Source organism: Chiloscyllium plagiosum, unplaced genomic scaffold, assembly GCF_037043375.1.
Source record: "Chiloscyllium plagiosum isolate Xiang-an unplaced genomic scaffold, Cpla_swu_hap1 HiC_scaffold_17, whole genome shotgun sequence".
NCBI lineage: Eukaryota > Metazoa > Chordata > Chondrichthyes > Orectolobiformes > Hemiscylliidae > Chiloscyllium > Chiloscyllium plagiosum.
In genome coordinates, this window is record NW_028270155.1 from 66,469,921 (window position 1) to 66,482,720 (window position 12,800).

The following is a 12,800-nucleotide window of genomic DNA, read 5'->3' on the forward strand; positions in this document are numbered from 1 at the left end:
TAACTGATCTGATCATATACAAAGAAAGCCATACTGAACATAATTATGTAAAAAAACCTGTTTACAGAGTTTTTATTTCATTCAATTGATAAAATGCATACAAATACTGAATATTGCTTAAAAATTCATGATATTTTACAAATAAAATCACTTTTTGGCTAGAGTTTCACGGAAGCCTGTGAAATTTTTCACTGACAATTTCCTTGGTGTTATCCTGGTCCTCAACAGCAGCTGGTATCTTTCTGTTCGGTGTCGTCCTGCTGTCCAGATTAACCAAGTGCTGTCCCTCCCTTCTCAGCAACTGCTAATCTCTTAGAGAGAGAGAAGTGCAAAATACAGGGAGAACACAAGAGGGGGGGGAAGGTTTTTTCGCTGACCTCAGATCTCCCTCATGAAAAAAAAGTTCCATTAAATTTTCTTGTCAGCTGCAAGATAGTGAACTACTTTTTGTTTGGAAAAACAAAATATTAGTCATGGGATAACGAGAGGAAAAAGCAATGGAAGCTAAAAGTATGAGCACATTTTTTGACTGAACTGAGGAAACTGAGAATGAACTGAGGAAAAAACATTGTTGGGTTTGCAAAATGGAGAAGGTCAATGTTGAGAGGGAATCTTGCCGCCAGAGAACACAGCTTGGACTTGCACATATGTTGTTCTCACGTGTTCCCAGTCACAAACCTTTGTCCTCGGGAAGAAGTAGTATCGGACAGCTTTTTTATAAAATGTCTAAGACTTAACTCTAACAACATGTCTCAAGTATATATTTGAAGTTAATTATTTATTAAAGCATACTTGCATCTACATTCCTGTTCAAATTTACAACATGATGCATTAACTGGATGAGAAATACAATTTTCCTACTTCAATTGAAATACATGTACAGCGCCCTTGAGATCTTGGTCGGATAATCCGAAATTTAGATAATTGATGTTTGGATAACCAAAGTTGTTCTGTACTCATGGCTACTGAGGTTCTTAGCAAAGAAGGAAAGCTTGTTTGGATTCTTTTAATGAAAAATGAAGGTCAGAGAATAGCAGAATGAGATAGAGAGAATAAACCTCAGAATACACCACAGTCAAGAGTCAATGTTACAAAGATAATAAAAAGACAAAACTAAAGGCTACATAAACACGTGGCATTAAACTGATTGATAACAAAGTGATAACAAAGTCCAATACCGGCACCTCCACATAATAATTGATACAGAGAAATAAAGAAAGCCATTACACAGACATGGGCGCATGATGACAAGGAATTGCGTCTTAACATTCAAGAAGAATAAGAAGCTAGGTAGAAGCAAAGGAGTGGCAGTGTCAATCAAGGATGACATTGGTGTAACATTTAAGGAGTTAATCTTGGTTCAGGAAATTAAGATGTAGAATCGCTTTGGGGAGAAATGAGGAAAAGTAGGGGTGTTTCAAAAACCCCGACAACAGAAACAACAATGTAGGAGTAAGTATGGGAAAAGAAATATTGGGTGCTTGAGATAAAGGGACAGCAGCAATCACAGGTCACAGGTGATTTTAACTGACAAATGAACTGGAAAAATCAGATTAGCAATGGTAGCCTGGATCAGGCATTCACAGAATGCTTTCGATATTTTTTCCAAGGGACATTCTGGAATCAACTATTTGATTTTTCTGTAATGTGACAGGATTAACTAACAAACTCAGAGTTAAGGTACCCCCAAGGCAGCAGTGAACACAACATGATTAAATATCAGAACCACTTTGAAATGAAGAGGAGTGGGTCTAAGTTTGGTCTTTAAAATAAAAAACCGAACCCATAGATCAACAGCAAAGCAGTGGCAGACATTTAAAGAATATTTCAAAATAGTATATTTCCATTACAAGTAAAACTTAAGAGGAGAACCCACCATTCATGGTTAACTGTAGTTGTTAGGGGAAGCATCAAACTTAAAGAAACAGTTCATTACTTTGTGAAGATGAGTGATAGATTAGATGCTTGGTCAGAATGTAAGGAATGGCAGAGAATGACCAAAACATTAATCAGAAGGATGAAATCAGAATATGAGAAGAAAGCTAGCTACAAATGCACAAACGGATAGCAAGGGTTTCTATTAACTGTTTTTTTTCTTTTTAATTTCTGTAAAATGAGTATTAATCATCTGGATTTTGAGAATGGGGAATAAATAATAGTTGAGGAAAGTAAGCAGAATAACAAGCAAGTATCTTGCTTCTATCTTCACTGCAGAGGATACAGAACTCTTCCAGTAACAAGTGTAAATCAGGAGATGAAAGCAAATAACTTGAAATTTTGACTGTTGTATTAAGCAAACTGCAGGCTGACAAGTCTACATATCGTAATGGACTTTACCTTAGGATTTTACAAAAAGATGGAGGATGTTAATTTTCTCAAATGGTCCAGATTTTAGAAGGGCTGTTTGAGACTGGAAATTAAGAACTATAACTGATCTATTCGAGAAAAAAGGGAAGCAACATACAGGAAACTACAGGCCACTCAACGTGATGCCTATCATGCAGAACCTTTTAGAATTAATGGAACTTATAGCTGGGCACTGAAACAATTCTAGGCAATCCGAAAAGGCAGCATGGTTGTGAAGGAAAGTAACGTTTGACAACTTAGTAGAGATTTTTGAAGTAGGAACATGTGCTATGGAAAAATGAGAGCTCATCCACATATTGTACTTGAATTTTCAGAAGGCATTTGATTGAGTTGACACATAAAAAATTACTACACAAACTAAGGAACTTATGGTTTAAGGGGTAACATACTAGCACTAGATACAAAATTGGGGTGATTCCAGAAAACAATATGCATAAATGGGACTTTTTCCAATTGGGTAGGTTGCAATGAATGGTCTTAAATGAAAGGAGAGAAGATATAATTGCTACATTTACAGCTAGCACAAAGACAGAACGTACAACTGTGTGGTGAACAGAACAAAAGAGTCCATACAGATTGATAGGTCCAGTGAATGGACAAATATCTGGCAGATGGAACATAATGTGAGAAAATGCGAAGTTGTACACTTTGGCAGGTAGAATTACAAAAGTAGAAAATTACTTAAGTGGTAAACTGAAGATTTCTGAAGCGCAGAGGCGTCTAGGTGCTCTGGGACAGAAGTAGAGGGCATCTGTTTAAAAAAAGAGGGGTCGTCCTACTAGGACAGAAATTAACTAAATTTCTTTTCTTGGATGATTGCGCAAGTTTGGAACTGTCTCAGAAGGTAGTGGAGGTAGAATCACAGAATATTTTCAAGGCAAAAGTAGATATATTCTTATTGGACAAGGGAATCAAAGGTTGTTGGGATAGATGTGAATCTGGAATTCAAAACAAAGAGAGATCAGCCCTGATCTTATTAAAGGCAGAGTGGGATAGAGGGGCTGAGTAGCCTACTCAGTTTAAATTCTTAAACTTACGTAACTAGAGGAAAATTAAAACAACCTAATTACCAAGAACAATAGAGAATGGAGAAAAAAACGTCTTTATTTCTTTGCCTCATGAGCACTGACACAGTAGACAAACTTGGAAAGAGAACATCAATTTATATTGCATGAGAAGAGGGTGCTGATTGATTGGACCATGGCTAGTATGGAGATGCAATACAAACATAGTTGTCAACCTGAGTTAGCTGAAGAAACTCAGGCAAGTTAGATAGATTCTGGTCAGGACATAGCCATGGGAAATGCAGCAGAGATCAGCAATTTCCACAGGCTTTCACTCAATGAAAATGTAATATATAGACTATTCCCTTTTGTTTATGTATAACAGAGTCTTGTACATTAATATGAAGATGTGGATATACCTTTAAGAGAGTTAAAAGCAGAACTACCAGACACATCACCAACGATTCTCAATAAGACAACAACGTAACACTGGGTCAAACAACTCTTAGCTTGTTGCCCGGAAACACAAACAAATTCAAATTCAGCCAATCAGTTTAAATTGCACCCCGAAAAAATACCAATTTACAATCAAGTTTGAGTTGAGTATATTTGACAATCTTAAAAGCCAATGACACAATCCAATGCTCTAGGGTATAAGACCAGGTGAAAATTGAACAGTTAAGAGGAGAATTACCAAGTCCTCACATGTAAGAGACAGCTTGAAAAAAAAACTCTCTTAAAAGTACCTTTTCGGTCAGTAACCTGTGACGCAGAAATTCCTAACAAGGAGAAAAGACGACACAGGATGATTCGAAGACAAGAACCTACAGTTGCCCGGTCTTGAGACAAGAAGTGTTGTTTTTGTAAATCTTAATTGGGAGTTTTATCGGACTAGTATTATAGAAGGGAATTGCGTGCAGTTCTGGTCGCCTCACTTTAGGAAAGATGTGGAAGCTTTGGAGAGGGTGCAGAGGAGATTTACCAGGATGTTGCCTGGAATGGAGAATAGGTTGTACGAGGATAGGTTGAGAGTGCTAGGCCTTTTCTCATTGGAATAGAGAAGGATGAGGGGTGACTTGATAAAGGTTTATAAGATGATCAGAGGAATAGATAGAATAGACAGTCAGAAACTTTTTCCTCGGGTACAACAGAGTGTTACAAGGGAACATAAATTTAAGGTGAAGGGTGGAAGGTATGGGGGATGTCAGGGTTAGGTTCTTTACCCAGAGAGTGCTGGGGGCATGGAATGCGCTGCCTGTGGGAGTGGCAGAGTCAGAATCATTGGTGACCTTTAAGCGGCAATTAGATAGGTACATGGATGGGTGCTTAAGCTAGGACAAATGTTCGGCACAACATCGTGAGCCAAAGGGCCTGTTCTGTGCTGTATTGTTCTATGTTCTAAGGGAAGATAAAAGATAGGTTAGAGAAAGAAGTTGTAAATAGTGGTGAGTTAATTATTCTCTGTTATACTTTAAGAAATAAAGTTGTCAATTTTTACTTGACATAGCTCTTGGTCACTCGAATTTTTACAGATTACACATGGAATCTTTTCTGTGTGCTGATTTTAAATTAAGCAGGAGAGTTAACCCCATATCGTAACAATATGTAGCTCCTACCTCATGCCAATATATCACACTGCAAGCCCAACTGAATCTTAAATTGATTTTCGATGCAATTCTGAGTTGTCAGGTTCATTTAGTAAATGCTGTCCAATGGCAAAATCACATACAATGTTGGACATGGTGCTCTCAAGTTTGCAGGCATGGCTGGTTGAGCACGATCAGCATATTGGCCACTGCAAACGTCCTAAAGGATGTTTCATTTTATTTAATTGGGACAAATAGCTCGGATGTAGCATCATACTCATGTCACATCCTCCATTTGTGATAATCAAAGCATATTTTTGGCTCAACAGCATCTTTCAGTCCATGGACAAGACAACTTATATGTTTACTGCAAAGTAGCGGTAAGACATTGCAAGTTTCAACTGTTCAAACGTTTGAGATAATGTCTCCTTCCAGGATATCCTGAGGTTGATTGGTCGCCATTCATGGGTTTGCGTGATATAAAGTCAGCAATTATTTCATCAGGGTTGCCATTATCATGCAGGAGATGAACACAGGAGAAGTAGGCCACTCAGCTAATTGGGCTATTAAATATAGCTGATCACTCCACATTCTTAACTACCCAATAAACATTCCCTCTCTTGCTCATCAAGAACCAATCTACCATCTTTTTAAAAATATTCAAAGACTCTGTTTCCACTGCCATTTGAGGAACAAAGTTCCAAAACTTCTCAACCTTAAGTGATAGTTTTGATAGCCTCATCTCAAAAGAGAGATTAAACAGCAAAAAGATGTCATGAGTCCCATTCACCAGACTGCCAATTCGGGTGATCTTACAGGATGTGGAACTGTAAAAACGCCAATGTGTACACAGATCAGTGAACAATAAGTTGATGGATAACTGCAGAGAACTCATTAGCCAGGTTTCTCAAACAACAGAAAGGGTAAAACTGAGCTGGGAATGTAGCTAATGAACTGATGTAAAGACATGCTTTGTTGCTGATGCTAATTAAAATATTATAAAAATGCCATCATCCATTCTCAGATGATGACTTCAATGCTTTAGGAAGGCTTCTCAAACAAAGCAGAACCTGTCCAAATAGTCAAAACAAAAAGAAACAGTTACCACAAGAGCCAGAGAGAAACAGTGCAAGAGACAGTTTGTGATACAGCCTACATGAGCTGAGGGAGGGAGTGAGTGAGTGGGTGGAGCATATATCGGAGGAGAACCTAGAAATTTTTAACCACTCACTCCAAAATGGAGAGTGGATATCGAATACACAGAAGAAAATTACAAGTTAATACTAATCACACCAATATGTTTGGCAATAGCTATAGAAAATTAATTGTGAAAGTCTCAGAATATAGTGTTTCCATTACAATTAGATCAATCTGGTCTTGACAAGGAGAGCATGGAATGGATATTTCTCTTGTGGCTGAGTCTGGAATTATATGCTCACTTTCCAAGTTACTTGCAGCTGGTCTCACTCACCTCTGACTCCAGCTCTGTCAGATTACCCACGATATCCCGACAATCCACTGCTAAATCATCAAGATGATCTTGGAGACACTCCAGTTCCTAAAAACAAAGCAATGCAAACCAGGAATGACCATCATTTAATGAACAAATTAAGACAAATACTGGCCTTGTGCCCATTCCAGATGCAACAGTAACACTGGGAAACAGGCAGCAAAAGTTCCACAGACAGCCTGCATGTGGATTCCTTTCTAACTGAGTCACATACATTGGCTTAGCAAGCATGTCTTATAAACTGTATGAATGCACATTTGCCTGAATTCAAACCCCTATTTCCCCAAGCATTCCATTCAAAACGTGTTTGTCATTTATCAGCTCCAAACAAACCCAAGTCGAAAGTGCATCAGTAAGATGCTGGTTGTACTACCATCACGACCCAGAGATGTCTAAGGCATACTGCCTTCACAACTACAAGCATAATGCAATGCGAAATGACCTTCCTTCCATTATTAGGTCAGAAGTGGGGATGTTCACCAATTACTGTACAATGTTTCCTCAAATATAAAGCAAGTCCATGTCCAAATGCAGCAATACCTCAAGGAAATCCAAGCTTGGGTTGACAAGTGGCAAGTAACATTCATGCCACACAAATGTCAGGCAATGACCATCTCCAATAAGAAACAGTTTAACAACCACCTCCTCACAATCAATGGCGTTACCTTCACGGAATTCCCCACTATCAAATCCTTGGGAATACCATTGACCAGAGGCTCAACTGTACTTGCCATATAAATACAGTGGTTATAAGAGCAAGTGAAAGGCTGGGAATATTGCAGCAAGCAACTCACCTCCTGACATTCCGAAGTCTATCAACCATCTACAAGGCACAAGTCAGGAGTGTGATGGAACACTGCCCACTTGCTGGATGGGTGCAGTTCCAACAACACTCAAAAAGTTTGACATCATCACGGATAAAATAGCCCATGTGATTGGCACCACATTCACCCTGATGCACAGTAGCAGTAGTGCGTACTACCTACAAGATGAACTGCAGAAACTCGCCAAAGATCCTTAGACAGCATCTTCCAAACCCACAACCACCTCCAACTAGGAGGAGGGGGGGCAGTGGATACATGGGAACACCATCACCTGCAAGCTGCTCTCCATCCTGACTTGGAAATATATCATGGGTCCTTCATTGCTGCGGTCAAAATCCTGGAATTTTCTAACGGCATTATGGATCTCACTACACTAGATGGACTGCTGAGGTTCAAGAAGATAGCTCACCACCACATTCTTAAGGGCAATCTCAAGAGTCCTAATGAAAGGTTCCAACCTGAAACATCAATTCCCTTTCTTCTCTGATGCTGCTTGACCTGCTGTGCTTGTTCCAGATCCACTCTGACTCTCCAGCATCTGCAGTTCTCACCATCTCTAAGGGCAACCAGGGACAGGCAATAAATGCAGGCTGTGACAGCGATGCCTATGTCCCATGAGTGAATTAAAACAAAACATAAATGCAACCAAGTATGAGGAATAGTAAGTTTGCTATACTTGCAGTTACTTTTGTCAAATGAACGTAGCACTTCCTCTGAGCAATGAGACTGAAGCCAGTTCAATACCTAGTTAGTATTACAACTGCAACTCCCAACCAGCAGACTTAACCCTCTGGCTCACATCGTGATAATGCAGATGAGTACCATTCAGGCTGCTGTTACCTGCCCAGGATCGGTCTTTTCACTGCACCATTTCCCGAGATCTATGATGCAACGTTCTTGCAATGCAGGCTCCAATTTCACATCCAAGGCTCGTTGATGAAGAATTCTCTGAATCTCGGCTCGACAATCTCGGGATAACTGGTTGAAAATAAAATAGAGTCAATTTATCTTCCCTTATTTTAAAGCAATATTTTGCACAACTGCGTAGAGTTGTGTTGCAGTTAAACATGTCTTTTAGACCAATAAGTCTATTCCAGTATTAGAATTAGAATCCCTACAGTATGGAAACAGGCCTTTCGGCCCAACAAGTCCACACCAACACAAGGAGTAACCAACCCAGATCCATCCCCTGCATTTACCCCTGACTAATAACCTACACTATGGGCAATTTAGCATGGCCACTTCGCCTAAACTGCACAACTTTGGATTGTGGGAAACCAGAGCACCCAGAAGAAACCCACACAGACACGGGGAAAACAAGCAAGTTCCACACAGACAGTTACCCGACGTTGGAAACGAACCCAGTTCCCGGGCGTTGTGAGGCAGCAGTGCTAACCACTGAGCCACCGTGCTGCCCACGCAACACAGAAGCCTTCACTCACCTTACTTCAATTCACAAGATATTCTTCTATTCCATGCTGCCTCATGCATTTATTTAATTACATGCAATACTATATACCTCAACCACTCAAATTATTACTACATTACTAATCTTTTCCTCCAAGACCATTGACTTCAAGAACACAATACATTAACAAACTAATTCTTAAGAGATTAATAATGTGGCACATTGAGGCAGTCAAGCAACCAAATTAACATGCAGTGATAATAATCCTTATCTTAAATGTTCATAAAGTCCATAATACTCAACAGAGGTTATAATACTTCAAGTATAGTATCAAGACACAAGGTTCACTCTTCATAAATGCACCCATACCAATCTCAATCAGAAGTCCAGAAATTGTATCATTACACATTAAACACAACAGGTTTTTGCATAAAAATTGAAAATGATTGTATTTAACTGTGATAACCATGAAGCACATTTACTCCACAATAACAGTCAGATTTTAACTTTGATGAGCAGAAGTAGAGGACTGGTTCCATACACAGACGATTTTGACAAAAGTGTGTTTGATCATGTGTCACAACAAAGGTCATCATGGGACATAAAGTATCATGGTCAAGTGGTAGCATATTAGCATGGACAGAAGATTGGCTAGTTGGCAGAAAACAAGTATGCGTAAATGGATCTTTGTCTAATTGACAGGATGTGACAAGTGGAGGCCCATAATGATCTGTGCTAAGACTCAATTGCTCACAGTTTATGTCGATGACTTAGATGAAGGGAACAAAGGCACAGTAGCTAAATTTACAAGTAGAAAAGTGTAATGAAAATGACAGAAGGAGATTGCGATTGGATAGAGATAGATTCATTGAATGGGCAGATATTTGGCAGTATCTGGAGTATATATAAAATATGAAGTTGTTCATTTTGGCAGGAGAACAAAAAACAATGTTAATTAAATGGAGACCAAGTGTGAAATTCAAAGGTGCAGAAGGAACTAGGTATATTAGTGCATGAAACTATATGCAGTTACAGCAAGTTATCGAGGCTAATAGGATGCCATCCTTTATTACGAGAGCAACTGAACATAAAATTAAAGAGGTCATACTTCAACTTTCCAGGACATTTGTGAGACAACATTTTGAATATTGTGTACAGTTTTAGTCTTCTTATAGAGTCATAGGGTCATACAGCATGAAAAGAAACCCTTTGGTCCAACCAGTCTATGCCAAACATAATCCCAAAATAAACTAGTCCCATCTGTCTGCGCCTAGTCCATTTTACTCCAAACCTTTCCTATTCATGTACTTATCCAGAATGTCTTAAATGTTCTATCTGTGCCCACATCCACCACTTTCTCATGAAGTTCATTTCACACATAAACCCTTGTGTGTAAAAATGATGCCCCTCATGTCCTTTTTAAACTTTTCGCCCTCTCACTTTAAGAGTATGCCCACTAGTTTTGAACTCTGCCACCTTAGGGAAAAGACTTTTGCTACTCACCTCACCTATGCCACTTATGATTTTACAAACTTCTATACAGTCACCCGCAAATCGTCCTTAACCTCAGGTGAAAAATTTCAGTGTATCATACCTATTTAGCTAATTCAAACTCTCCATTCCTGGCAACATCTTGGTAAATTTCTTCTGAACCTTCTCCAAGATAATAATTTCCTTCCAAAACTGGGTGACCAAAACTGCAGACAGTATTCCAGACTGGTCATTCCTGATGAAGGGCTTATGCCTGAAACGTTGATTCTCCTGCTCCTTGGATGCTGCCTGACCTGCTGTGCTTTTCCAGCAACACACCCTTGACCCCCATATCAATCCCTGTGGAATATCGCTGGCCAAAGGCCTCCAGTCTGAAAAACTATCCTCCACCACCACCCTCTGTCTCCCACCATCAAGTCAATCACATCTACCGCTCTGCCCTCAATCAAGTTCGACAGAGACAATTACCCTCACACAAAACCATACTGATTATCCCTAATCATTCCTTACTTCTACAAATGCATGTAAATTCTAGCTTTCAGAATCAACTCCAACAACTTATCCACCACCCATATCAGACTCATAGGTCCACAGTTCTCTAGCTTCTCCTTATAGCCTTTCTTAAATAAAGGCACAATATTAGCCAGCCACCAGTTATCCAGCCCTCATTCATGGTTGTAGATAATACAAATATTTTTGCAAGGGATCCCACAATGTGCTCCCTAGGGATACACTCGATCAGGTCCGAGAGATTTATCCACCTTTATGTTTTCTGATACATCCAGCACTTCTTCTTGAATGTGAACTGTTTTCAAAACATCAATATTTACTTTCATGAGTTCTCAAGCCTTGATTTCTTTCTCCATAATAATTAATGCAAAATATTCATTTATTATCTCTCCCATCTCCTGGGGTTCAACACAAAGACAACCTTGTTGATTTTTAAAGGAGTCCTACTCTCTCGAGTCATTCTGTTGCTCTTGATGTAGAGTCATTGCTATAATGAAATAGTTCAGTTCTCGTGCGACTCCACGCTGTACAAAAATTGTGCAATACAAATAACACAAAGTGCTGGTGATCTAACTGGGTTATAGCCAACACATGATTTACAAGTTCGCCTTTTAGAAACAGAGCTCCCAATTCACCAAACACGATACAGCCAATTTGTGTTAATGAAAGACACATTACAGCAGAACTAACTGTATTTGTAGAATCTCTTTGGATAATCCTTAACCTTTTCTGCTCACGATGTCTCATATTCCATTTGCCTTCCTGATCTCCCTCTTGAGAATGTCCTTGCAATCTTCATAATTGAGATTCATTTCATCCCAGTTGTTTTTTTTATTCTTGACTGTAACCTCAATATCTTTATTCAGGCATTACTCCCAAATCTTACCAGATTTACCTTTGACTCTAGCAGGAAGATAATCCCTCTGAACTCTCATTGTCACACTTTTGAAAGCCTCCCAGGTGTCAAGTCATGCCTTCACTTGCATAGACAGGCAGGAGGCTGGAAGAACACAGCAGGCCAGACAACATCAGGAGGTGGAGAAGTCAACATTTTGGGTGTAACCCTTCTTCAGGACTGGGGATGGGTGTGGGGGGAGCTGCAGATAAAGGGGATGGCGGGGGCAGGGTGATCCCCCCAACACCCACTCCCAGTCCTGAAGAAGTGTTACATCCAAAATGTCAACTTCTCCATCTCGTGATGCTACCTGACCTGCTATGTTCTTCCAGTCTTTTTAGATTAGATTATTTACAGTGTGGAAACAGGCCCTTCGGCCCAACAAGTCCACACCGACCCGCCGAAGCGCACCCACCTAGACTCATTCCCCTACATTTACCCCTGCACCTAACACTACAGGCAATTTAGCATGGCCAATTCACCTGACCTGCACATTTTTTGGACTGTGGGAGGAAACCGGAGCAAACCCACGCAGACACGGGGAGAACGTGCAAACTCCACACAGTCAGTCGCCTGAGGCGGGAATTGAACCCGGGTCTCTGGCGCTGTGAGGCAGCAGTGCTAACCACTGTGCCACCGTGCCACCCACAATTCTGCCTATTTCGGATTCCAGCATCTACTTTTTTTTGTCGCATCCCTTCACCTCCAAACAGTCTACTCCTCCAAACAACTTTTCAAAGTTTTTTGTCTCATACTACTAAAATTTGCCTTACTCCAATTAAGAATTTTAACGTTCATGAAGGCCTATCCTTTTCTATAATTATTTTGAAACTTAGGATTGCTAGTCCCTAGCACCACCCCCCACCTTTTCCTCCGCTACATCGACGACTGTATCGGCGCTGCCTCGTGCTCCCACGAGGAGGTTGAACAGTTCATCCACTTTACCAACACCTTCCACCCCGACCTCAAATTCACCTGGACCGTCTCAGACTCCTCCCTCCCCTCTCTAGACCTTTCCATTTCTATCTCGGGTGACCGAATCGACACGGACATTTACTATAAACCGACCGACTCCCACAGCTACCTAGACTACACCTCCTCCCACCCTGCCCCCTGTAAAAACGCCATCACATATTCCCAATTCCTTCGTCTCCGCCGCATCTGCTCCCAGGAGGACCAGTTCCAAAACCGTACAACCCAGATGG

General features: G+C 40.2%; 1 protein-coding gene across 3 annotated transcripts in view; it reads right to left on the reverse strand.

The window, feature by feature from the left end:
* The window catches only part of LOC122558539 (Golgi apparatus protein 1-like), a 143,427-nt gene that overhangs the window by 25,972 nt on the left and 104,655 nt on the right, over window positions 1-12,800 (reverse strand). For all 3 annotated transcript variants that reach the window (XM_087996028.1, XM_043707238.2, XM_043707237.2), the window contains exons 12-13: window positions 8,132-8,269; window positions 6,429-6,515 (exon numbers count right to left, since the gene is read on the reverse strand). In XM_087996028.1, coding sequence (XP_087852154.1) covers window positions 6,429-6,515; window positions 8,132-8,269 — 225 coding nt within the window. The remainder of the gene's footprint in view (window positions 1-6,428; window positions 6,516-8,131; window positions 8,270-12,800) is intronic.